Raw genomic sequence first — 23826 nt, forward strand, 5'->3', positions numbered from 1 at the left:
GTTAGGGAAAGAATTTTGTTTGGTGTCTCTTTAAAGAAAATGCAAAAGTGCTTTACTGGGGAGAATAGAAAGGGGCTTTCTGAAGAGGTGCTGAAGACATGAAAATTCAGAGTGGTGATTGGTCACCTCTGCTTGATTGACAGGTTGCAGGGAAAAACAAAAACCCATTTGTTCTGGCTTAATGGAACTGGAAAACAGAAAATGAGTATCAGGTAAAAATTCCTTTTTTAAAATCTTTGCAGTTCTCCTATAAAAGGTGGAGTTTTTACGCAAATTTACTCCTTCCCCACTCCAATAAATTAGGAGTAGGAACAGGTAGTTGCTAAGCTGTGGAATGTGGGTTGTCTATGTCAGTGCGTTTTCCAGGGGGCAGGTGTTGTGGAACACCACAGCAGCCACTGCTACTGGGGTAGCTTAGCAAGAAGGCAGAGGATGGAAAGGGTGTAGTGACTAAGCCCTGAACTGGGCCCAGCTCTCTGGTTAGGTTCATTAGCAGGATGTTCAAGGGGAAGCCTTTATTTTCACTTCCTATGCTTTGCCTGCTTTGTGGATAAAGTCTGTCAGTTTCTACTGCTATCAATTTGGAATCTTTCATGAACATTATTACAAAATTCACTGGAAAGTGAATAGCTAAAAGAGTAAGCTTTGTTTTAAAGTAACTTCCATCTAGCAGTATTCTGTCATACAGATTTTGTAATAAATTTCAGTATCAGCACCACAGTTTTGAGAATCATAATTGAAAATTATTAATTTCTGTTAATTATTTTCTATGTTGATGTATTTCAGATTGAAGGACAAGGACATGGTGCAGTTTTTGACTGCAAGTGCTCTCCTGATGGACAGCATTTTGCATGTACTGACTCTCATGGTCACCTTCTGATTTTTGGCTTTGGTTCCAGTAGCAAATATGACAAGGTACAGTGCAAGATGTAAATGAAAACGTTTGTCTGTGTTGAATGCATTTGTGCAATTTTGTTTTCAGAGCTTCGTTTCAAGATGGCACGTCTTGACACAGTTTTGAGCCATTAATATGGGATGTTTTGGATGCCTGTTGTTGACAATGAGATTTCTTTCACTTTTCCTTTTTTAAGTTATGTTTTTAAGTTTTTATGTTTTTAAATTTTCTTTTTTTTTAAGTTATGGAAACATTCTGTTAAGCTACTGTTTACATAGGAAGTTCAAAATGGTAATTAATAATCATTTAAGAAGAGAATTCAGAATTAACCAGTCACTGACTACTCTCTTAAATGACAAAGTTACAAATATCTACTAATGGATCCATATAGATAATGGGAATAAGCTGCAGTGGAACTGATAAAAATTCCACATTTTACTTGAAATGTTTTTTTCTGGTTCCTAACTAAGCCCCCCAAAATGGGTGTGTAACAGAACTAATTCCCACTATCTGTATTTAAATATTGCATAGCCTGTGGAAGAATTCTTTACAAGAAATGTACTGTGTTTTAGTGATGTAATTTTATGTCTGTTAATGTGGTACCATCATGGATGCCTTTGTGCTTACACAACAATATTCCACCATTAGTGTGATTAAAATATTATATCCTTATTCTAATGTCATAGTCTACATTGTGTATTCTGAGTGTGGGTGTCCTGCCACAGACCCTCATGACTGTAAAGATATGTGGTGTTATTTTTTTCCTTTGTGGAGGAACATGCTCTGGGGAACCATATAGGTTTGGAGTATCCACGAGATCTTAGTTCTTCTTTTACCACCCAGGAAAGAAATGAGGTGTGTCTCTTCTCCCTTTTCCTAAAGACTTAAGTAGACCTATCTGCTCCATTTTCATCTCTGCTTCTGGTAACTGACACTTGAATGCTATTGGTGAAGTGCTGGTTTTTGGATCTTACTTCCTGCGGTGGATCTTTGAACTCAGGCTGGTTTTGAAAGCATTTGGGCAAACAGCAACACAGAGGGACCTGAAGGAGGGAGAGCAAAAGGAATTTTAATCTTTGTCTTGTAAGTTACTGGATTTCTTTCTGTAGTCTTACAGAAGGATTTACATTTGGGGATTTATGTTTTTCTCCTTGTTTCTCAACTGTGATTTGAAGTCCTCAGTACTAAGCTGATGTTGCTACTCCTTAGTTGTTACTATCTGTGCATTTCCCCTTCCATTCCAAATAAATAAGTAGAGAAATCACAAGCAAGGAAAATCAGGATTATCAGATAATTTTCTTTGTGTTTAAGGATTCTTACTGTTCCAAACTTTAAAGCCTCTTGTAATAGGCACATTTTTCTTACCATGTCCGTGGATTGTTTCAAGTTTTTTTTTCTCTCCAATTGTTTAAGGAAGTATGTAGTTCTCTACTGGAGAAATGCTGGAAATTAAATTGTAACTGTGAGGCTTTTGGTCTTTGCTGTGATAGATCATAATTTTTCTTTATACTGCCATTTGAGAATTTATCTGTGAGGGATTAAATCTGTTTGTAGAATGAGTACAGTTGCTTTTCCCAGGTTGAATTCTGCAGACCCTTGGCTCTCTTGGGGTTTTTGCTGCAGCCCCTGAGAAAAGGTTGTTTTAAATTTTTCACCTATTGAATGATTTAAGATAATCATTCAATGTTGCTGTGTCAATGTTACTCTTGGCATTCTTGATCATAGAAGAAATGGGAGCAAATGCAACTTATATTTGTTACCACTTCAATCTCAGTCTTCCGCTCACAGAGGAAAACTCAACTTGGAAGTGTCTGGTGTCTTCCATGTGTGGTTTCATCACCTCCGTTTTTGTCTGGCCTGATTTATGGGAAAATGTAACTACAGGTAGGTAGGTGCTGGAGGTGGTGGGGTTTTTTTCTCTTTTTCTCCCCTCAGATACTGGGGAGGGTTTCAGACAACTTGTCAGACTATGATCTGGTAGAATATGTGGTTTTTGACCTTTAAAGTGTTTCCCATCTCTATGGAGAAATGAATTTTACAGGAGAAAGAGGTGTGGTAACCTGTCCTGTATTCCTGCATTTTTGAATTGACAGTGATAGCTGAGGTAGTCTTAATTCTACTGAGAGAACAAACTCTTTGTTTTTCTAGATCTTTTGTTTTTCATGTTCACATAATATCTACATTTCCTAGTTGTCCAGAACCAGTGCCTAGGCTTTCCCCTGCAGTGTGATCTTGGCCACAGTGAAGGTGAATGGGTTGGGGTGTTTGTTTTTTGTTTGGGGTTTATGGGTTTTGTTATGTTGTTTGTGGTTTTTTTTCTTTTGATGATACATATTTTTGTGAATTAATTCTTTTGTGGGGGAAAATAAAAAGAATGCATATGCTGTTTGTCTGGGGTTCCTTGAGCCAATCTCAGCTGAAATCTGAGTATGTCATCATCAGAGTTGAGCAGAGTTCACTGTCAGCAGTGCGTGTGCACTTCAGAAGTTCATTATTAGGTGTAAGCTTGTTCAGGAATTCTAGCAGTTCTAAAGTGTAAGGTACTATTCTGTTGATATTAAATCATAGAATATTCTGAGTTGGAAGAGACCCACTAGGATCGAGACCAATTCCTAGCTCTGCACAAAGCACATCATGTGCCTGAGAATGTTGTCCAAATGCTTTTTGATCTCTGGCAGGCTTGGTGCCATGACCACTTTCCTAGGGAGCCTGATCTCTGAGCTTTCTAAGGCATTTGTTCCTGCAGACTGCCCAAAATACAGTACTCAGCTGCAAGTTGACAGTTTGTGTATGGTAAATTGGTGCAGGACTCGGGAAAACTTCTTATGGTACTGTGCCCATTTGGAGAAACAGAGCATTCTATAGAGCTGTAGAGCTCAGACTTTGTAGAAAGCTTTCTTTTGTGCTCATTCCCAAGCTGGGTTTGTGAAGTCATGTGAATAGAAGACTCATATGCAATGGTGACGTGATATCATCTTATTCTCCTGAATTTGATCTCTGATAGTATATAAACAAGTAAGACTCATTGTTAGTACTTCTGGCTGGTTTTCTGATGAAATGTCTAATTCTTGTGATTTTTCTCAGGATATTTTCCTGGACTGCAGTAGGGATATTCTACCTGAGAATTATCCTCCAAGAAATGCCATGTTATCTTATGGAGTAGAAAATTGTATTTTACTCTCTCTGTTATATGATTGCATATAGGGTACACAGAACTGTTATTGCAACAAAGTCCCTTGTGATCTTGTACCAGGTCTTACCTTTGCTTGCAAAACCTGGGGTGCAGACTACCCTGTGCAGCCAAGACACAACATAAAAAACTCAGATTGTATGACCTTGCCATTGGTCTTTCTTCCTCAGTGTAGAAAGTACTTAGTAGAAGGACTTATACTAGTAATGTAATGTATATTCTATTATAATTTTTGGAAACATTGTAAGTCCTCCTAGGGGACCTCTGTCTCTATCATATTGAACTATTGTGAGATGAAGAAACAAAAGTATTAATCAGGCCTTGATTCTCTCAGTCAGACACATGAAAGCACTTTTATCTTTTTCATTCAGCCTCTGTTAACAAAGACTCTGGCAGCAAGATTTCATCCAGTTGGCTTTTTACCTGCAGTGGGATATCACCTTGTCCATATGCATTTTGTAAGAGTAGTCTTTTGAATCTCTAAAGTGAATACTTTTCCATTGCATCTTTCTTTGTAACTTTCCAATTTCTTCCTGCTATTTTTCTAAGTTTTTTGACATCTAGATCCCATAATTCCTATAATTTTTTTCCCAATTATTATTTTTTAAAATCCACTTCATATGAATGCACTTTCTGATGTTGTAATTGACAAATGTGTGTTGTCATCTTTGTTTCCTGGTCTTCTTGCTTCCAGGACGGGAGACATTTGTCATTGAGAGATCAGACCTCTGAGTAGCTGCCTTAATCTGCCTTACTGATTTCTACATAACAAGTTGCATGATACAGCATACTCTCCAGAAATCAGCAGATGTTCTATGACAACTTCGGCATTCCTATCTTGATGCTCAAAAGACAAGATTTTTTTGAGATCTCTGTGCATTGAGTCAATAATTTGATTGCTTTTATATTGCACTGGAAATCTTAATTTGTGTGAATGATGATTTTATTATTTGATTTTCACTTGTTCATAGTTCAACTGAATACATGGGCTGCCACAGAGTTTGCTTGCCAGTAGATGGTCTTGGGATGTGTAATAGATGCATCAGCTTCTCTTTATTCACTTTTTCTTTTCTTCTTGTGCTTCAACATCTCTCTTATTGAAAACTACTGAGATACATGTGCCAGTGAGGGATGGAGCATACATATTTTTGTATTTATTTGGACAAAAAAAATTCTTCAGTCTTGAGGGTCTGTGGAAAGCCATCTATAATAAATTAAGAGCAGATGGACAGAAACAAAACCAAAAATTTAGTGAAAAATTCAATTTTTATCTTGGCTTTATTTTATCAACTGCGGCTTTTTCTGATAGCTACCATTATAGTAAGGATATATATATTTCGATGGTGTTAAAATATTTGGCAATTCCCTGATGTAATAAATATTTTTCCTAGTCTTCTGCCTGCACCATATCTTATAAGTCTGTGACACAATTTTTTTATTATCAAAAAATTTTGTCATATAGTCAGACTAAAGAAGAAAATTTATAAGCTCATACATTAATGCTGTATTTGGTCAGATATCTTCTAGTAGTTAATATTTAACTCATTCCCCTATTCTTTAAATGCTTCCCACCCTCAAACATGTGGATTATTTTCTTTGCAGTGTAATATAGAAAAGACTACTTTGAAACAAAAGAATAATAGAGTCATTCAATTTTCCTCTTTAAACTGCAATAAACACATCAGCTTTTAGCCCTGATTTTTGCAAAAGTTACCATGAATACCACTGTTAAAAATATTTTTGGCAGTTCTCTTCTGTATGCTTTTGTAATAGGTTCTTTAAAAAAATTACAAAATGACTTTGTTTACAGATAGCAGATCAGATGTTCTTTCATAGTGATTATCGGCCCCTTATCCGTGATGCCAACAACTTTGTCCTGGACGAACAGACACAGCAGGCTCCACACCTTATGCCTCCCCCATTTTTGGTTGATGTGGATGGCAACCCTCATCCTGCAAGGTATCAAAGACTAGTTCCTGGTCGTGAGAACTGCAGGGAGGAACAGCTTATTCCTCAGATGGGAGTGACATCTTCAGGTATGGAAAATTTCACTTCACTGAACAGTAGTCTCTCTAGTTACCTTCAGTTGCTCTACACTTTCACTTTGTCCTTTTTCTTTATTTATGGGCATAGTAGTTCATGTAGTGTGGAAGAACTGCAGTGTCTTTGGCACTGACTGCTTGTGACAATTTCATTTACAGTATTGTCATTCAATCACGTTGACACTAGTTGATGCTACAACACCAGTTAGCTGGGAGTTCATTTCATTACTGGAGCAATGTATAATGTTGTGTGAGCTCTCAGTTATCTGTTTGGGATAAGATTTCCTGCTTTAGAAAACCTAGGAAATAGACTGATCTTCCACAGATCTGTTGCAAAAGGTAGCACCTACAAGAACAGAAAAATGAGAAGACATCTGAAAGAAGCAAAATTTTCTTCCTTTTTAATTGAAGACAGTCATTAATTTTAGGCTTTGGTGATTTGGTTAAAGAACTGAAGACTTGATACAGATACAAAAGTTTATTCTCATGCACATGACATGAGAAGGGCATGCATATATTGGGCCAATGGCTGGTTGTTGGAAATTGCCTAAAGGTGTTTCACATGGGTAGGGATGGAAAAACAGTGCCTACTTATTATGTGTCAGTTTGATATTAGTATGAATAAGCAAACAGTGACTGATGAAAGTAGCTTTAAATGTTTTGAAAATAAGCATTGTTAACTATTTGGATATTCTTGAAAAGATGTGAAAACTGACTGTTCCTGTAAATTGTAGTTTATATATTCATACTTAAGCCTGTGGTGTGTCAGACATTCCAGGAAGGGTAATTGAGAGTGTTTTTTAACAAAATCTCTCTATCCTCATTTTCCTCCTTTGTAGCCCTCAGGATTATAGGACAGCGAGTATTAAAATATTTTTAGGGGAGGATTTGCATATTTCCTCCAAAATTACAGGAAGAAATGCTACCTGAGAAGCAGCTGTAAGAAGGAAAATATCCTTCCTTTTGGATGTAAATTTCTGCTCTAGTGGCTTTGAAACATAATTTGATTTTTAGGGAAGGATACGACTTGTTACAGTTAAAGTGTTAAACCATTAAACTGCATTGTGAAATTCTCCAAATTTGAAAATGTTCTGGGCACATTCTTCAATTTATCTTGAAACAAGTCAGACTGCACACAGACCCAACAAAATTAAATTTAGTGGTCAGTCTGCATGACACATGAATGCCTATAGGAAGATGATGTCCATAGCACTTTGTTTAATAGCAGGGAACCATCTACCAGCTTGACAGGTGATGGAGAGACATAAGACATTTTTCTACCTTTTTGCAATATAGCAATAATGCAGTTGTATGCAACCTAAACAGAGTTTATGTAACTTACATGTTCCCTTCCACTAAGGAAGTTCATTTTCTTTCTCAAACTTTGTTGTGGGATTTGATGCATCTCACTCAGAGCACTGACCATTTATTTCTTGTTAAGTTTTCTGTAGGGACTTCTAAGACTAGGGGGAATTCAGATAGCCATGCTTGATTTACAACCTTGGTGAACATGAAGCTCCTTTAAACCAGACGTTTTGAAAAAAATCAAGTATACCCCAGTGTCTTATTTCATTTAAAAAGAAACTACTTGCTGTTTCTTGCTAAGGTATTATCTCCTAGGCTAGATACATAAAAACATTTATTTTGTTTATATAACAGTTTCCTTATTTAAGATCATTCTTGGGTTAATAGTAATATTTCCCATTGTTCTCAGGAGACAGTATGTCTGCTCATGAGATTAACAAATTGATCTGTCTCACTTATGTGACTTAGAAAACATCCAACTGTGGTTCTACCCCATCTCGTTCTATTATTTGAAGGTTCTGCTGCTTTAGGGAAGTTGACTTCAGTAACTTTTAATGCCTGAGAGCATGATCTTAAATATTTATGGTTTTTTTCTGCCTACTGTTAAGAGATAGCAGCTTCTCTGCAGCCATACAATCAAAGCTCTTCATTTCATAGCACAATTATTGTAATATTTAGTCTTTGATCTTGAAAAATGCAGTAAATACTGTGATATTTCTTTGGCATCATGCTGGAAAAATAATTTCTGTATCTTGTTTCCTTGAACATTGTTATTCCTCATTACAAAATTTTGCAAGTTCTGCTTCTCTTGACTAGAACTTCCTACCATTCCACTCCACCATCTCACTATTGTGTGGAGATATCCAACTTCTTTTTGAATCAGTACTTGTCTTTTTCTCTATACCTCTGTTTTCTGTGATCATTGTAAATATGAAAACAGGTTTTGTGTTGTCCATGCTTATGTGCGGTGTATTTTGCTTGCTGCTCAGAAATAGTCATATCACCTTGTAATCACTTCTTTGGAAGTGTGTCCCATCTTCTGTTCACAAGACCTACCCAAAAGGAGGCTTCTATTTTACATACCAAAGAAAGTTACCATTACTTGATCTGTGTGATCATTATGTCCATGTGGAGCTCAATTAAACATTTTTACTGCTTGGTGTTCTACAGTCTAGATAATTATTTTCTAATTCAGTTAGACCTTCTTGATGTAGTTCTTTCATTGAAGCCTATGAAGTGTTTTTTAATGTATTTGAGGCAGGCTAATCTTGCACTTGAACAATTGCATTGTCTGAGCTGACAAATAACAGTTGTATTAAGCTTCTGTGGCTTGCTGGCACTTGATCAAATTTAACCTTTAATTAGAAGGGAAATGTGGTTATCTTGACCTTGCTCCAGAAAATATAATACTCTCTGATGTATAAAGAAATGTTTTAAGAAATGGCTGTTAGAAAAATAAGCATTAACCTATAGTTACATGTGTGAGAATTTACTGTACTTGTTTCAAAGCTAAAACTTAGATGAACTGTCTGTAACATTAATTTCCTAAAAATTTACATCTATGTGTTGTTCTCCTGTATATTTTACTTCACAGGATTGAATCAAGTTCTTAGTCAGCAAGTAAATCAAGAAATCAGTCCGTTGGACAGCATGATTCAAAGACTTCAGCAAGAACAGGACCAGAGACGTTCTGGGGAGGCAGGAACCAGTAATACCAGCCGGATAAGCAGAGGTAGATCACTGGGGGAATGGGTGTTGGGGCTGGGAGTTGGAAAACATAAATCCCTTCATATTGTCCATGATCTGTGCATTTTGTTGAACTAGTGGAAAGGAAGTATGGAACTGTAGAAGATGGTACAGCTTTCCTACTATTTTTTTGCCTTTTGCAAAATGTTGGTATTCTTAACATTACAGATTTATCTTTTTTACTGTCTCCTAACTCAGGGAATTGCAGCAGCTGCATTCCCTTAGAAGTAACTACCCTACTGTTTAATCTAGAACTGGCTACATAGTTGTTTGAAATCTGACTTTTTTCAAATAAGGACACAAGAGCAAGAAAAGTAGAAAAAGCTACTTGTTTCTCTGCAAACTTGTTCCATGTTTCAGTGTCTTGCTCTAGAGTACACAGTAGTTTTCTACACTTAAGAAATTATGGTTAGCAATCCACTAGAGTAAGCAGGATTACCTTGTGTGTGTAAGGATATGGAAAAATGTTGATATTTTGCTACTGTGTAGGTGTTCAGAGGCTCTTGCATGTGTGTGTCGTTATGTTTTGGCTTGGTTTGGTTATTTTTAACCCTTGACCATTTCAGTTTTTTGTCTGTAAATTTTACAGCTTAATTCCTAATTTCCAGTGTTGAGGCTTCCTTTTTTTGAAGGTAGAAGACTGTTGAAGGAGCACAGTGATTCAGAGAGAATGCTCACTCTTTTATGAAAACAGATCTAGAGTGCAGTAGCAATAATCAGCTTTGCATAAATGTTTTCAAAGGTATTTTTAAAGAAGCAAACATTTGCTTCAGTTCATATTGCTGGAACATCTGCTTCTTTACAATGTGAATTTTTAAACAGAGAGCTGCAGCCCAGTAACTGTTTGTACTGTGTTGTGATGACTGTAGAAACTGCTGAAATACTTATACTCAGTTCATATGATTTCTTTTAAAGTAATAGATTAAGTAAAGTTATTTTTTCCATTTCATTCCAAGTTTTTCTTTTCAAATTCTTCCCTAAGAATTTCAGCTCAAGAACTATTGCTTTTTGGCTTTTTAGGATCTGTAAGCTCTACCTCAGAAGTACATTCCCCACCAAATATAGGGTTAAGGCGCAGTGGACAAATTGAAGGTGTGCGTCAGATGCACAGCAATGCACCAAGAAGTGAAATAGCCACTGAGCGGGACCTTGTGGCTTGGAGTCGCAGGGTTGTAGTGCCTGAACTGTCTTCTGGTGTGGCCAGGTAAACATAGATCAAGAATTTTACTGTGATGAACTTAATTAAATGGAACAGTTTTGGAATTCCTATCGCCATTCACCTCATCATTTGTTTTCTATTTTGTCATCTCAAATTTCTTTTAAAATCTGTTTTAAATCACTTGAATAATATTGTAATTCCAGAAGGATTGGGAGTAAACATTGTCCCTTTAATGAAGGACACAGTAATTGAACTTGTACACACAGTGGAATCTAGTTGACTCAATATCTTCCGACTTGTAGTGTTAGATTATATGTTTTAATTCCCGTCATAGTATGGCATTTTATGGCTGGAATGCTGACCTAAACTCTTAGGTGCCTGAGATGAATTTTAATTTCCAAACTGGAACTTGAATTTTTTCAGTAATTACTTCTTGTGATGAATACTTAAATCAGTAAAAAACCTACTTGCCATAGTCAAGCACAAAGTGCTCTAGTTTAATGAAATAAGATGAAAAGTTTGAAAAAAAACAATTTTAAAGACATATGCTAACTGTAAAGAGAAGAACTGCTGTTCAAAGAATGATACAGATGTTGAATGTCTATTCCTTGGTTTGGAATAGGTCCTTTCAATTGTAGTAATGTCCATTAAAGTTAACATCTCAGTTTTCTTTTTCCAGTAGGCAGGAAGAATGGAGAACAGCAAAGGGAGAAGAAGAAGTAAGGGTGTATAGATCAGAAGAGAAAAGAAAGCATGTAATTAGTCACATTCCAAGAGAAAATAAAATACCTACTTTCTCTAAGGTAAGCAGTGAACCTGTACCTTTTCACAGAATGAAGCATAACATTTTATTCAATAAGTTGAGTCACATAAATTTACATTCCTCTTCTCAGTTTTAAATTTACAAACCAGGGTATGGGAGTTTGTTTTCTTCCCCAGAGTGAGGAAGCATGTCTGTACTGATGTTTCAATATGTTCTTAATAATAAACAACATAGATTGCTTTCAGAAGTGGGGGGAAATCCCTGCAAATCTGATGTTAGGAACATGATTTGCTGTAGGGAGTCTGTCACTATTAATCAATACAACCCTGCTGCTGTTGTCTACTGTTTGACATACTGTCCTGTAGAAGGGTTATATTAAAACTCAAGTCACAGTTCTTAACAAATTAAATGCATCTCCAAATACACAACTGGGTATTTTCTCTCATGGTACCCTAAAAATCATATTGTGGATGTTATGGGATATATCTAAGTCATGCTTTTTGCTAGAGTTGGGAGTACATTTTCAGAAGAGTTGAGAACAGGATAGATTAAATAGAAAGAAATAAGTTGTATTGAGAAATAAATTGTCATAAGTGACATGCCTTTTTTTTAAATATAACTTGCAAAAAAAAGGATTTTGCATATTTTTGCTGGTTAAAAAAATTGAAGGATATATATTTATGTTCATAGAATTTTATGTCTTTGTTTAAAATTAGTTTTATCTATTAATTGCACATGCTTATTTATGCTTTTCTAGCTAAATAACCATGTTTTTGTAATAGAGGAAGTAAATTTTAGCAATGTTGAAGGAGAACCCATGCTTTGAATTTCTTATTATTAGGATAGAGGAAACCCTTTTCACCCTCAATCCAAACCTTGTGAAATACAGCTTTCAGGAACACATGCAAATTGTGGCAATTGCCACTGAAAAGTAAAAATCACTTATGGGGTATAAGGTGGAAAAATTAATAAATGAAATAAAGAACAAGTATGCAAAAGACTGCAGCTCTTAGCTTTATTAGAGTACCATACTCTGTCTGTGCTGTTAATTGCTCACTTTCTTGTGAAAGAAGGAACTGAGATTGACAACAATCTGAAAATAAGTAAATTTCAGATGCTTTGTAGAGATTCTGTAATTTTTAATAATGATGAATTCATTTTATGTAGTACAGCAAGTTTGAGATGAGCAAGTTTATATTTGGTATTAAATTCGAGTATTGTTTTGATGCTTTTTTAATACTCAGTCAAAGTAAAGATTTCAAAAAGGATGTGAACACTCCCCTACCCATAGTTTCCTAATGACTTTAAATTTCTTTATTAAGTACTTTTCTTTTATATATAAATATATAAATACTTTTTCCTTCAATTTAATTCTTGTATTAAAATTTGAATGCATTGCTTTCTTAAACAATGGCACTGATGCACTCAGTTCTGCAGGGACCAACATTGTGTGTTTTCCCAAGATACACTGAAAGATATTTGTTCACTTTTGTCTCCAGATTTTGTACATAGAGCGGGGAAGGTTTATGCCATATGAGAGGACTCATTAGTGAAATACCAGGACATCAGAAGTCTTTGTAACTCTTAGTTTTCTTTTGGGAGTAATGGAAAATGGGCTTGACAAATTCAGATTTTAGCAAAGTTTTTTCTTGTCTTGAGGGGATGTATTTTGGTGCTGAATTATACACTTTCTTTTAGTTTAATTAAGCAGTTGTACTGCTCAGGGGTTTCTGGTTTTGTTTTTTTTTTTTTTTTTTCTTTTGTTTTTTTTTTTTTTTCTTGTCTTTAGCTACAACCTAGTCAAAAGATCCTTCCTGCTGATAATGCAAATTCATACCAAATTACCATTAAATTTCTAATTGGGTTACAGTCTTCTTGTAAAATATCACTAGGGCATAAAGATTTAACAGAATAGGCTAACTGGTCTAGCATTTTAGGTTTTGCAATTACTTTTATGATATCTTTAAAACAAAGAAACTTAAAGCAAATGTTTTGTTAAATCCTGTTTTTTAAAAAAGAAAATTTTACTCTCCAAACTGTAATGGCAGCTGGATCTTTTGGGCCCCATATTTTTATTGTGAATATTTATATCCTTGAAATACTTCAGAGCAATTGCTCTTTAGGACTAACTTCCTTCAGTTTCATATATTTACATATGGGAGGGTTCTGTGATCTGGATTCTCAGAATGTGAAGGTGAGAGTTTGGTAAATCCTTTAGTCACTTTCCACCTCTGTTCTGAGGAAATAGTGAAAATCCCCAGGCAGTCATGTCGGTAAATTTTCTATATAAAAATTACTGATATACTTAGTAATACTTTCAGAACACTTTCATCAACCCTACTGAATATTTCTTTTTATGACATCTTGGAATAAAAATGTCATATTCTACAATAGCTGATACTTCATTAAATACATCTCTTTTTGGAGGACTCAGACTGCAGAGAAGTACACTAATTCAGGTCTCTAGAGTAAAGTCTCAGAGGGATTCAGAAATTAGTAGATATCCCATGGGCTTTAAATAAGCACGTTTCAAGAAGAAAAAGGTGCTTGCTCTTGAGTGAGTCTCACAATTAAATTAAATGCTCAAATTTTCATGATGTTTGTTATTTCTTAGGCCAACATGAGCAACCCTTCTGCTCTGGAGGAGTGTCTGAGCAACAGGAATAGTGAATTGGACTTGTCATCTTCTGTAGTGTTCACAATAAATTCAAATAAACACCTGGGAAGAGAAGCAAGATTGACTGCAATCCAAAAACTGTTGTGCAATATTTTGTTTTAAATAGAAATTAATGACTTCATTATAGTTGCTCTTCTGGTGCTGTTCTTTTACAATGACAGTATGACTTTAAATACAAGCTGTGTTGGGTTGAAGATAAAACTGGAAAGCACTGTGTAAATCTTTCCTTTCCTTGAGAACATCCAGTAGGTTTTGATACTGATTCCTTAAAAGTTTTATTACAGGACTGTTATAAGACTGTAGTCCTTTTATTGCATAGTGGATTCTTACAGGTTTAATGAAAGGATTTACGATCTACAGTAATTTCACGACCATAAGGCGCACCAGACTATAAGGCGCACCCCCCGTGAGTCGGCAAAATTCGCAACATTGTCGATCATAATAAGGCACACCGGACTATAAGGTGCACTTATTTTTTGCAGCGAGGATCCATCCCCAGCTCCCCCTGTGTGGTTGCTAGCCAAGGCCCCACCTCAACCCAGCAGCCATTGGACCCCGGGCCCACCTGTACCCGGCAGGGCCGGGGCATGCCCGCCACTGCTTGGCCCCGCCTCCCCCCGGGCTGGGGCATGCCCGCCGCCCCTCCATGCAGCCTCCCCCAGGGCCGGGCTATGCCCACCGCTGCTCGGCCCCGCCTCCCCAGGCCCCCGGGCCTGCCTTTACCTGGCAGGAGGGGCACCGCGGGCCCCCGGCCCCGCCTCCACCTGGCAGCCATGGGGCCCCGGGCCCGCCTGTACCTGGCAGGAAGGACACCGTGGCCCCGCAGGCCCGCCTCCACCCAACTGCCACGGAACCATGGCCCCGCCTTCACCCGGCTGCCATGGCCCTGCTGGCTCTCCCCAGGGCTTGCAACTCACACTTCTGTGTTGGCAAATTTCCGGACTTTGTACATTATATAAGGCGCACCGGAGTATAAGGCACTCTTCCGGGTTTGGGACAAAATTGTAGTCAAAAGGGTGCACCTTATAGTCGTGAAATTACTGTAAATGAGGTGAAGAACACATCCAACAAAATACAGTAATCTTTAGACCTGAGAACTACATCATCAAGAATTCTAGAAAATGTCTCATTCTGTAGAACTGTCAGCTTCTCTGAGAGCAAGTAAAACAAGGCTTGTATTTAAAACATTTTCTTCATAGGAATATACGCTTGTAGTTCGTACCAGTAGAAAATACTGGTTTTTAGATCAACTTTTGAAATTTTTTGGATCTATTAATATAATAATGATAATGATGAAAGAATATTTTCTTCTGTTCCCTTCTTCCCTTCTAACTGAAAGAAGTAAATATACAGAAGTAAAATGAAATAGTGGGCAGGAATGAATCTTATTAGCATTTTGGATTGCAAGCTAAAGTGTAGGTCAATAAGGAAGAACACAGAGCAGCTGTAATTATGTTTTGAGGCATTTCTAAGGTCCTACTGCTAATTTTTAATACAGGGTCATTGTAGGGTGTGTTAAAAGTAGAACAGAATTATAGCTTAGTCTTTCTTCTTTAACAATATCTGCAATTTAAATGGAAGTCACATAAGTATTCTGCTATTGAAAGCCCATGTTTCTTTGACACAGGTCATACGGAAAATTGTTTCTGTATGATTCCTTAAGGGATTAATGGAGTTGTGGGGGAGAAACTAAAAACTTGGGTATTTTGACCTGAATAGTATTTAGTATCACTGACCTGCAGGCTGAATGACAAACTTGGTTTGACTTTCAAAGTCATTGGTGAGGAATAGGATTTTTTCTGTTATTAAACAAGAGCACTTAAAAAACCAAACAGCAAAAACTTAAACCCTGATACATTAATGAAAGGGGATAGAATGGAATTTTTGCATCTTCAAAATAAAGCTGTAATTCAAATTACAGTAATTTCATGATTACAAGCCGCACTGACCATAAGCCGCATTTCCAGGTGTCGGCAACATTTCGTTCTTTGTCCATACACAAGCCACACCTGATTATAAGCCGCTCTGTCGTTCGCAGCGAGGACCCGCGTGCAACAAAGTTGCCAAATAGTAACAGAATCGTGGGATCGCGGGGTTTACTGGCTTGGCTCGGGCCGTCAGGGCTCAGGGCTGCTGACGGGGCCGGGTGGCCCAGCTCGGCACTGCTGCTCCGCGGGGCCGCTCGGGGCTGGCTGCCGCTGCCACTGGGCTCACTCGCCCTGGCCCGGCACGGCGCTGCCCTGCGGTGGCAGGTGGGGACGGAGCCCCCCACTGCTCCCGCGGCGGCAGAGCCTGCCTGCTCCTGCAGCTTATAATCGTGAAATTACTGTACTTCTTTTCAGGAACAGATGAAAGTTGAGGTAAATAACATGCTTAGGTAAATATTCCTTGTCCAAGTAATTAAGAGGATTAGTTTATTAAACTACTGGGATTAGAACATCTTAATAAATATTTAAGAGTGTGAAATTTCTGTACACTAGAAGGTTCATGTGAAGTGTGTCCTAGTAAAATGTGCCAAAAATGGAAATATTCCTCATTATTGTTAAGTGGAAATGTTATGTCAAATTTTCCAGGAATTAGTATGGGAAATTGTTATGGATGGACAAAAGTAAGCATAGGCCTTCTGTTGTGATGGATACAAATGACTGTATTGTAAACTAACAGAACCAAGGGAGGAGAAATGTGCTTTGTTCTGCTGAAAGTGGCTTATTTGTGTTGCACAGAAATAAGTTTTTCTACTTACATTTTAACAATACTTCCAATTAAATCAGCAAGATGTTAAGAGGAAAATAATCTTAATCTCTAGACCTTAGCAGTTAGTGTTTAATATCTGTTATCTTCACTGCTTTTGGAAGTTATTACTAATTTTTACATAGATGTGATGTGGTAACAGTAAAAATGAAGTAATTACAGACACTGATTCAGACTTGAGGAGACTGTGGAAGGGTGCTCTTTGGGCAAAGAAAAAATGCCAGAGCAAGAGACGTATTTAATGTTGGAGTTCTGCTATTGGACGTATGCCTGTGCCTTGCCCCTATTGAACTTTCTAGTAGAAGTTAATTACTGTTGGTTTAAGGAAGGAGGAATCATTTTCACATAAATAGATGCTGCTGGTTAAGAAATAGCATAAAATTGCTACAACCAAAGCTTCTCAAAATTGCTTCAACTCTGTATGAAACTGCAGCACAACTGTGCTTCTTAGTGCTATCAGAGTCATAAGGACTGTAGCATGCAGTGTGGTCTGAGTTGTCAGGACTCCACTGGGTTTCCGCTATCACTCACAAATTATGTTACTAAGACCCCCAACAGTGTCCAGTATGCCTCTCAAATACAGGAAATGCCATTGTTTTTATTTCACAAAAAAACTGTTCTGACAGGAGCTGTAAATTCTGGTATATCAATAGATGTGCTCTGATACTGACTGGAAGCCTTGGACAAGGTACTTGTCAGCATAGATGACTGTTCATCGAAGTGTTTAGAGATAAAGTGGTGATTGAACCTCAAGTCATTTCCCAGCCTACCGTTAGAGTAGAGAGAACAATTTCAAGCTCTTTCTTTAGGCTAGAGAAGGAGAGGAGGCATCAGCTGTGTTACCTCAGTTGTAGTTGAATATGCTGGTGATAATTACATTTTTTAAAAACCCCTGTAGTACTTTACAGTCAAACCTTCACATTCAACTCCATCCCTCCCCACCGCAAAAAGAAAGTTCTGCCTTACAGCTTCTCTTCAGATTTTGAAAAACTAAGTTGGATAGGAGTGAAGTTAAAATACATATTTTTGGCAAGGTGAGGCAATTGTTTACCCTATGGCCTCTTTTCTCATCGCTGCTTGAGTGGTGGGTTTAAACAAGGTGACATCTAGAGATCCTTTCTTAGCTTTGTTCTATTTACTCATGGATAAGTACTTATGGTTTTGTTTTCCTGATTTTTTTTCTGTTCCTTTTTTGGCATTGTATCTTTCCCAAAGCAGTTTTTTACCCTTCAGCATTAGTAGGACCTAATATTTATACAGTGGTATTACTTTTTTCAATGAAGGAATGACTGGGGAGGAAGGGCAGGGGTGTTGTTTTTTCCCTGAAGCTTTGAACTGCCAAAAGAAAAGAACTCTTTTCAAAACCAAAGCGTAATGCAAAGTGCTTCAGTTTTCCATGCATCTATAGTTCTATTTGAGTAGGAGAAGCTGTATTTATGATAACTGTTTGAGAAGCTTCACCTCTGAAGAGAAATGGGGAGTTTCTCTTTTGTTTCTAGACAGAAGACATGAACATTGCAGTCCAGCTGTAATGTAGCTTCTGCAAAATACATCCCCCTTATTGTAAGGGATACTTGACTAATGCATTTCATTGGGGTTATGTGATTCCATTCTGTTGTCCCTGCTTTCTCTACTATGTTTCATGGTGAAAAAGTCACAATTCAGTAGTGGAAACAAGTTACTATAACGCTGGCTTTTATGACCTCTTTGCTTCAGTAATGAATCTTGAGAGCTTGATGAGAAGTGAGCAGCCCCAGAAGGCTGAAGGTCAGAGGACTGTGTTGATGGGCTCAGCCACTGGGCTTAGGGCTACCTTGGAGCTGTTCTGGGTGAAGTCAAAGCAGCTTGACGACATCTGGCATGTGCTGCCAGTTTGAATCCAGGAGGAGGAATGAGTGCCCCAGGTCTCAAAAGTCTTGGGCAATGTTAAAATGCTGATAGCTGAACAGTCTCATTAGAATGTCTCTGGTAGCTATGCTGTCAGTTATAACTTCCCCACCTAGACAGAAGGACAGAACAACAGAACAACAGAAGCACAGAGAAGAGCATAGAGCAGTTTTGTGTTGGTCCTCTGTGCTTTGATGAAAACTGGAACAAAACTGTATGGAGTGGTGTGCTGGCTTACTTTACTGAACTATTGCAGTCATGCTTGCAGGTGTGTGTATCTTCTAACAGGGAGTGTGGGAGAAAAACTAGTTACTGGATTTCTGCACTTTAATGATGATGGCTAAGGAAATGAAGTCTTAGCTACTGTTGATTAGCCAAGTGTTAGTACAGCTTTTACTGTAAAAAGTGGGAGTTATTTTCCTCAACAAGAAAATGTAACCTAATGAACCAGCATTTATCATACATAATAGAAAATATCTTTTCTTTCCTATAAAAGAAAAAAAAAATCAAGAGGAATAGGTACAAACAGTCTGCTCTACTAGAAGACTGTTAAAATATTAGTGCCTTTGTTTTGTTCCAATTCTGCTTTCTTCTTCTCTGGGACTGGGTTTTTTTGGGGGTTTTTTTTGGGTTTTTTTCCCCAGATATTATCAGCACTTAATAGATATCTGCGATTTAATTTGTGGCAGATAGATAACACTGAGGAAGTGTACCTCTTTATGTGGCACCTAGGAATGTGCCCAGAAATTATTTTGTTGGATCTGAGCTAGGATGAAGTTCGACTATGCATGCCAAAAAAAAAAATTACCACAAAACTCTTGAAATTGAGATAATAACTCTTGGATTTTTTCCCCGGTGACTGGGGACTATACAAGATTGCACACTTGGTATTGAGAGTAAGTGATTGCATTATGTATATTCTACAGGACGAACAAAATCTTTTAATGCTGGAGCATGAAGTGTTTCTAAATTACTGCTTTATTTCATTCTTTTAAGCTTCATAAGAACTCACATTTTTTTAAACTGACTCATTCATTTGAACTCTTCAATGCATCATCATATTATTTAAAGGTGTGTATTTTCTAACAGTCATCCCTCTAATTAAGGGATGTATTGCTGTACGGGTTTCTTTTCTAACACATCTGACCCCTTGGCTGCAAAATAACACTCTGAACTTCTGTGTGAGTCTCCTTTCCTTAACCATTTTTAGTGTAATCCTAAGCTTTTGCAAGCCCTTAGCAGCCTATCAGTAGTTATGTTTTAGTCCTTGTTTTAGTCCTTATTAACTGACATGTACTTTGCAGAGAATGAGTATTTCTAATAATGACAGATTTAAAAATTGTTTTGTGTCTGGGAAGAAATTTAATTATTTCCAGAATACATGGAACTGTTTGGTGCTTATAATCATTCAAGTACTCATGTGGAGTGTTTTCTTCAACAGCTCTTTAGTTTTGGACTTGTAACTTTTTGCCAATGCGAAAATTGCTTCCTGGAATACTATTAGTAAAGAAAATGGTATATATAAAAAAATGTACACTCAAAAATTATGTATTTTGACTTTTGTATCTTTACAGAACCATTCTCATGATAGTTTACTAGATACTAATGACTCAAAGAAACAAGCATCTAATCAGCACAACTACCGTACAAGATATGCTGCAGAAGAAACTCCAAGGCCTGCTGAAGAGTTGGAAAATGGACACAGTTCTTCAGATGTAAGATCCTTATTCATGAGGCACTGTCACATATTCCATGTCTGCTGGTTAGGTTCCTGCTTCAGCTAATAAAACATTGTTTCTAGTGGAAACTCAAGTTACAGTAATTTCACAATTATAAGCCGCACCATGTTGACTAAAATTTTGGTCTGAACCTGGAGTGTGGTTTATAATCAGGTGCTGCTTATATATGAACAAAGTTCGAAAAGATGCTGTTTTAGTTTGGAGGACAGGTGTCTGCTGAGAAAGGCAGGAGCTTCTCTTTGAAATGGAGAATGTAAACCCCCTCCCTCCAAATGATTATACAGTAATTTCACGAATACAAGCCGCACCGTTTTGACCAAAATTTTGCTCCCACACCGGAAATGCGGCTAATACTCAGGAGCGACCAATATGTGAATAATTTTCTGACATTTTCAACCCTGGGAGTGCAAACCGTGTCAGTGCGAACTGCAAAGTCGAGCACCTGCCAGTAAAACCCGGCATTTACGCAGTTGTTACAAATTGTTACTCTGTTGCACGGCGGGTAGAGCTGCTCGGTGCAGGCAACACAGGGGGTGGGGAAGGCGGGGCAGCTCTCTCCTACTGACCCCGTGGCTCGGGAGCAGGCAGGGGCTCCCTCCTGCTGGCCCCACGGCCCGGGAGAGGCGGGGGGCTCTCTCCTGCTGGCCCAGCGGGAAGGTGGGGGGCTCCCGTCCCCGCGTGCCACCACCACAGGAGCGGGGTGGCTCCATCCCCGCCTCCCACCGCCGCTGCAGGTGCTGGCGGGCTCTGTGCCCCCCCACCACCGAGTGGCAGCGCCGAGCTGGACCACCCAGCCCTGTCGGCAGCCCCGAGCCCGCACGGCCGAGCTGAGCCAGTAAACCCTACCCTGCCGTGATTCTGTTACTATTTGGCAACTTTGTTGCACGTGGGTCCTCGCTGCGAACGACAGAGCGGCTTATACTCAGGTGCAGCTTATTTATGGTCAAAGAACAAAATGTTTGCCAACACCCGGCGATGCGGCTTATACTCAGTGCGGCTTGTATTCATGAAATTACTGTATATGTGAAATTTGTAAGCCTAGTCAGTGCTGCCCATGTGGCCTAGCAATGTGGTCACCAACTTTAAGTGACCCTGCTTGGACAGGGAGGCTGGATAATATGACTTCTAGAAGTCCCTTCCAGACTCAGTTATTCTGTGCTTCTGTAACTATGGTAGAGAATGAGTGAAGAGTACATAAAATTCTTACTGTTTTTTGTTTGATATTGAAAAGATGTGGAAATGTGACATTAGAAACACTTGAAATAATTTTTGAGAAGGTAAGCAGCTAGCCTTGTCAAATGATGAGGAAAAATATTGCTCTACACTACATCTAGCAAGGCACAGATATCTTCATACTTCCTTATATAATTCTACTAAAGTAGAGGAACTATCTGGAAACTAAAATGCCTTTTTAACATAAAGCTTCTAGAATGCCAGGTGTTTATAGCACATATAAAGGCTAGAAAAGTTTTAATTGTATTGTCATATATTTTAATTTGAGCTCTAAAGAAAATGCTTGCTTTTTATCCGCCTACCCCTCTGACCCTTCCCAATGCCATTTGCTCCCTTTATTAGGAAGGGGAAGTAGTTGTTGCCAGTGGTGGAACATCAGAAGATGATGAAAGAGCGTGGCACAGTGATGGCAGTTCTAGGTAAGTGACTATAAAACCTACAGAGAAAATTCTTGCCAAGAAATCTTTAATAATTTTTGCTGTAAACAGTTAATAACTAACACTTGTGCAGATTTGGAAGAAAAGTGAGCAAGAACATGAAATTTTCAGGATTTGATTTTCAGTCATATTGCTAAATAAAATTACGGAAGGTTTGCTAGGAGCAGAATTGTTTTTCTGGAAGGTATTTCTTTTCAGGCACACAAACACTTCAGGCAGGTAGTAGAAGTTTCCTACAGCTCTCAGTCTGAGCTGTGATCCTTGGTGTGAAATTAGAGAGCAAAATTAAGCATCCTTTATTTTTTCATTCAAAGCTATTCAAAACCAGAAGACTTGAAAACAATATCCAGACTTCAGTGTTTATCATCTTGAATTGAAGTAAGCACAGTGTTTACTTCAAAGATGCTATAAATTAAGCTTCTTGCCAGACCAAAGGATGTCAGGGCTTTTGTTTTACTACCATTTAAATTGTAGATACAATACAGGATTTTAAGCATTAGGTTTTTTACTATGGAAACAATCTAGTTAGCTAGACTGTTAACTGTAATCTTTTATTGGGTTGTATTATGTAATCCAATGCACTTTTTAACTCAGGGATTTTAATTTCTTTTTTCTTTGTTATATGATATATAGTGACTATTCTAGTGATTATTCTGACTGGACGGCAGATGCAGGAATCAATTTGCAACCACCAAAGAAAATTCCTAAAATTAAAACAAAGAAAGCAGAAAGTAGTTCAGAGGATGAAGAAGGACCTGAAAAACAAAGAAAGCAAATTAAAAAGGAAAGGAAAAAGGGTATTGAGGAGAAAGATGGACCATCAACATCACCAAAGAAGAGGAAACCCAAAGAGAGAAAACAAAAGGTTAGATGTTCTTTGTGTATTAAAGGTTGCTCATTCCTGTTGACTTAGAAATAATTGGATGAATTATTCAATTACATATACAACTTAATATTGTCTAATTTTAAAACACATCATGACTTTTACTCTTGGCAAATGATAAAGACTCTTGCAAGTCAAATGATAGATGGCTATAATGATATGTTTTCTGAATATGACATGTTTGATGTAAGGAGCACTTCTAATGTCCTTATCACTACCCTTGCTCACACCAGCATCTTCCTTTCTGTGGAAGTAGAGTATTCAACTTCCGATACAATTGAGTATTGGTATAACATACCAGTATTTTTTACAACTGTGCTGACTTGTCTCCCTATATAATTGCAATTTCTTTTAGATCTGCACAAATATGTCATTTTTTTCTGTCAATTCTATAATATATGATATTTGCATTATGCTTGCTACTATTGACTCCATCAAGGGAAATAATGACTTGATCGGATTCTGTTGTTGTCTGTAATTTGTTTGCCTTCTGATATGATGCAATTACAGTTTAGATCAGTACATAGAAATTTCTAGTGACTTATTTTCTGTGTGTTTTTTGAGAAGTTGTTTTGTTTTAATTGCTAGATCTGAAAACTTCACTCTTCTTTCTTTACAGAGACCAGAACTGACCTATCTAGTAGATGCTAATTGTTTATGGAAACTTTGAGTTTCTATTTTTGCAGTACCCAAGGAAGCCAACTGTATCATCTAAATTAATACCTGTATTTTGTTTATTTATTAGTTTAGGAATCCTCAGCATTCTTTAAGATCATTATTTCAGTGCTTTAGCCTCATTAGAAGGTAGACTGACAAAACAGTGGTTTGAACTCTGAGGTTGGCACAATGTCAGATTAGCTGTGAATCTCTGGTATGGCATACAGGATGACATATGGTAGTCTTTATTCTTTGTTTAGGCTACTTTTTGCATATTGTACACAGTCATTAGTTGCACTGTCAATACTAATGCTATTTACACGGTCAGAAATGAAAAGAAGGTATCAGAAGGAATAAGAAAGCAGATGAGAAAAATAGATAGTGGGAGACTTTTAGAATGATTGAAACCTCTAGTTTAGCTTCTTATTATAAAATAAAAAGCTGCTTGAGAGCCTAGTATAT

The 23826-nt window shown here is 37.6% G+C and overlaps 1 protein-coding gene across 2 annotated transcripts in view; it reads left to right on the top strand.

Moving 5' to 3' along the window:
- The window catches only part of LOC116993786 (pleckstrin homology domain interacting protein), a 110223-nt gene that overhangs the window by 53579 nt on the left and 32818 nt on the right, over positions 1 to 23826 (top strand). For both annotated transcript variants that reach the window (XR_004417358.2, XM_033054801.1), the window contains exons 16-23: positions 787 to 915; positions 5896 to 6121; positions 9027 to 9164; positions 10199 to 10382; positions 11017 to 11140; positions 19990 to 20130; positions 21730 to 21806; positions 22458 to 22689. Coding sequence is in view for 1 of the 2 variants with exons in the window: in XM_033054801.1 (XP_032910692.1) it covers positions 787 to 915; positions 5896 to 6121; positions 9027 to 9164; positions 10199 to 10382; positions 11017 to 11140; positions 19990 to 20130; positions 21730 to 21806; positions 22458 to 22689 (1251 nt within the window). In the remaining variant the exon portion in view is untranslated. The remainder of the gene's footprint in view (positions 1 to 786; positions 916 to 5895; positions 6122 to 9026; positions 9165 to 10198; positions 10383 to 11016; positions 11141 to 19989; positions 20131 to 21729; positions 21807 to 22457; positions 22690 to 23826) is intronic.

Source organism: Catharus ustulatus, chromosome 3 (genome assembly GCF_009819885.2).
Source record: "Catharus ustulatus isolate bCatUst1 chromosome 3, bCatUst1.pri.v2, whole genome shotgun sequence".
In the NCBI taxonomy this organism is placed as follows: Eukaryota; Metazoa; Chordata; class Aves; order Passeriformes; family Turdidae; genus Catharus; species Catharus ustulatus.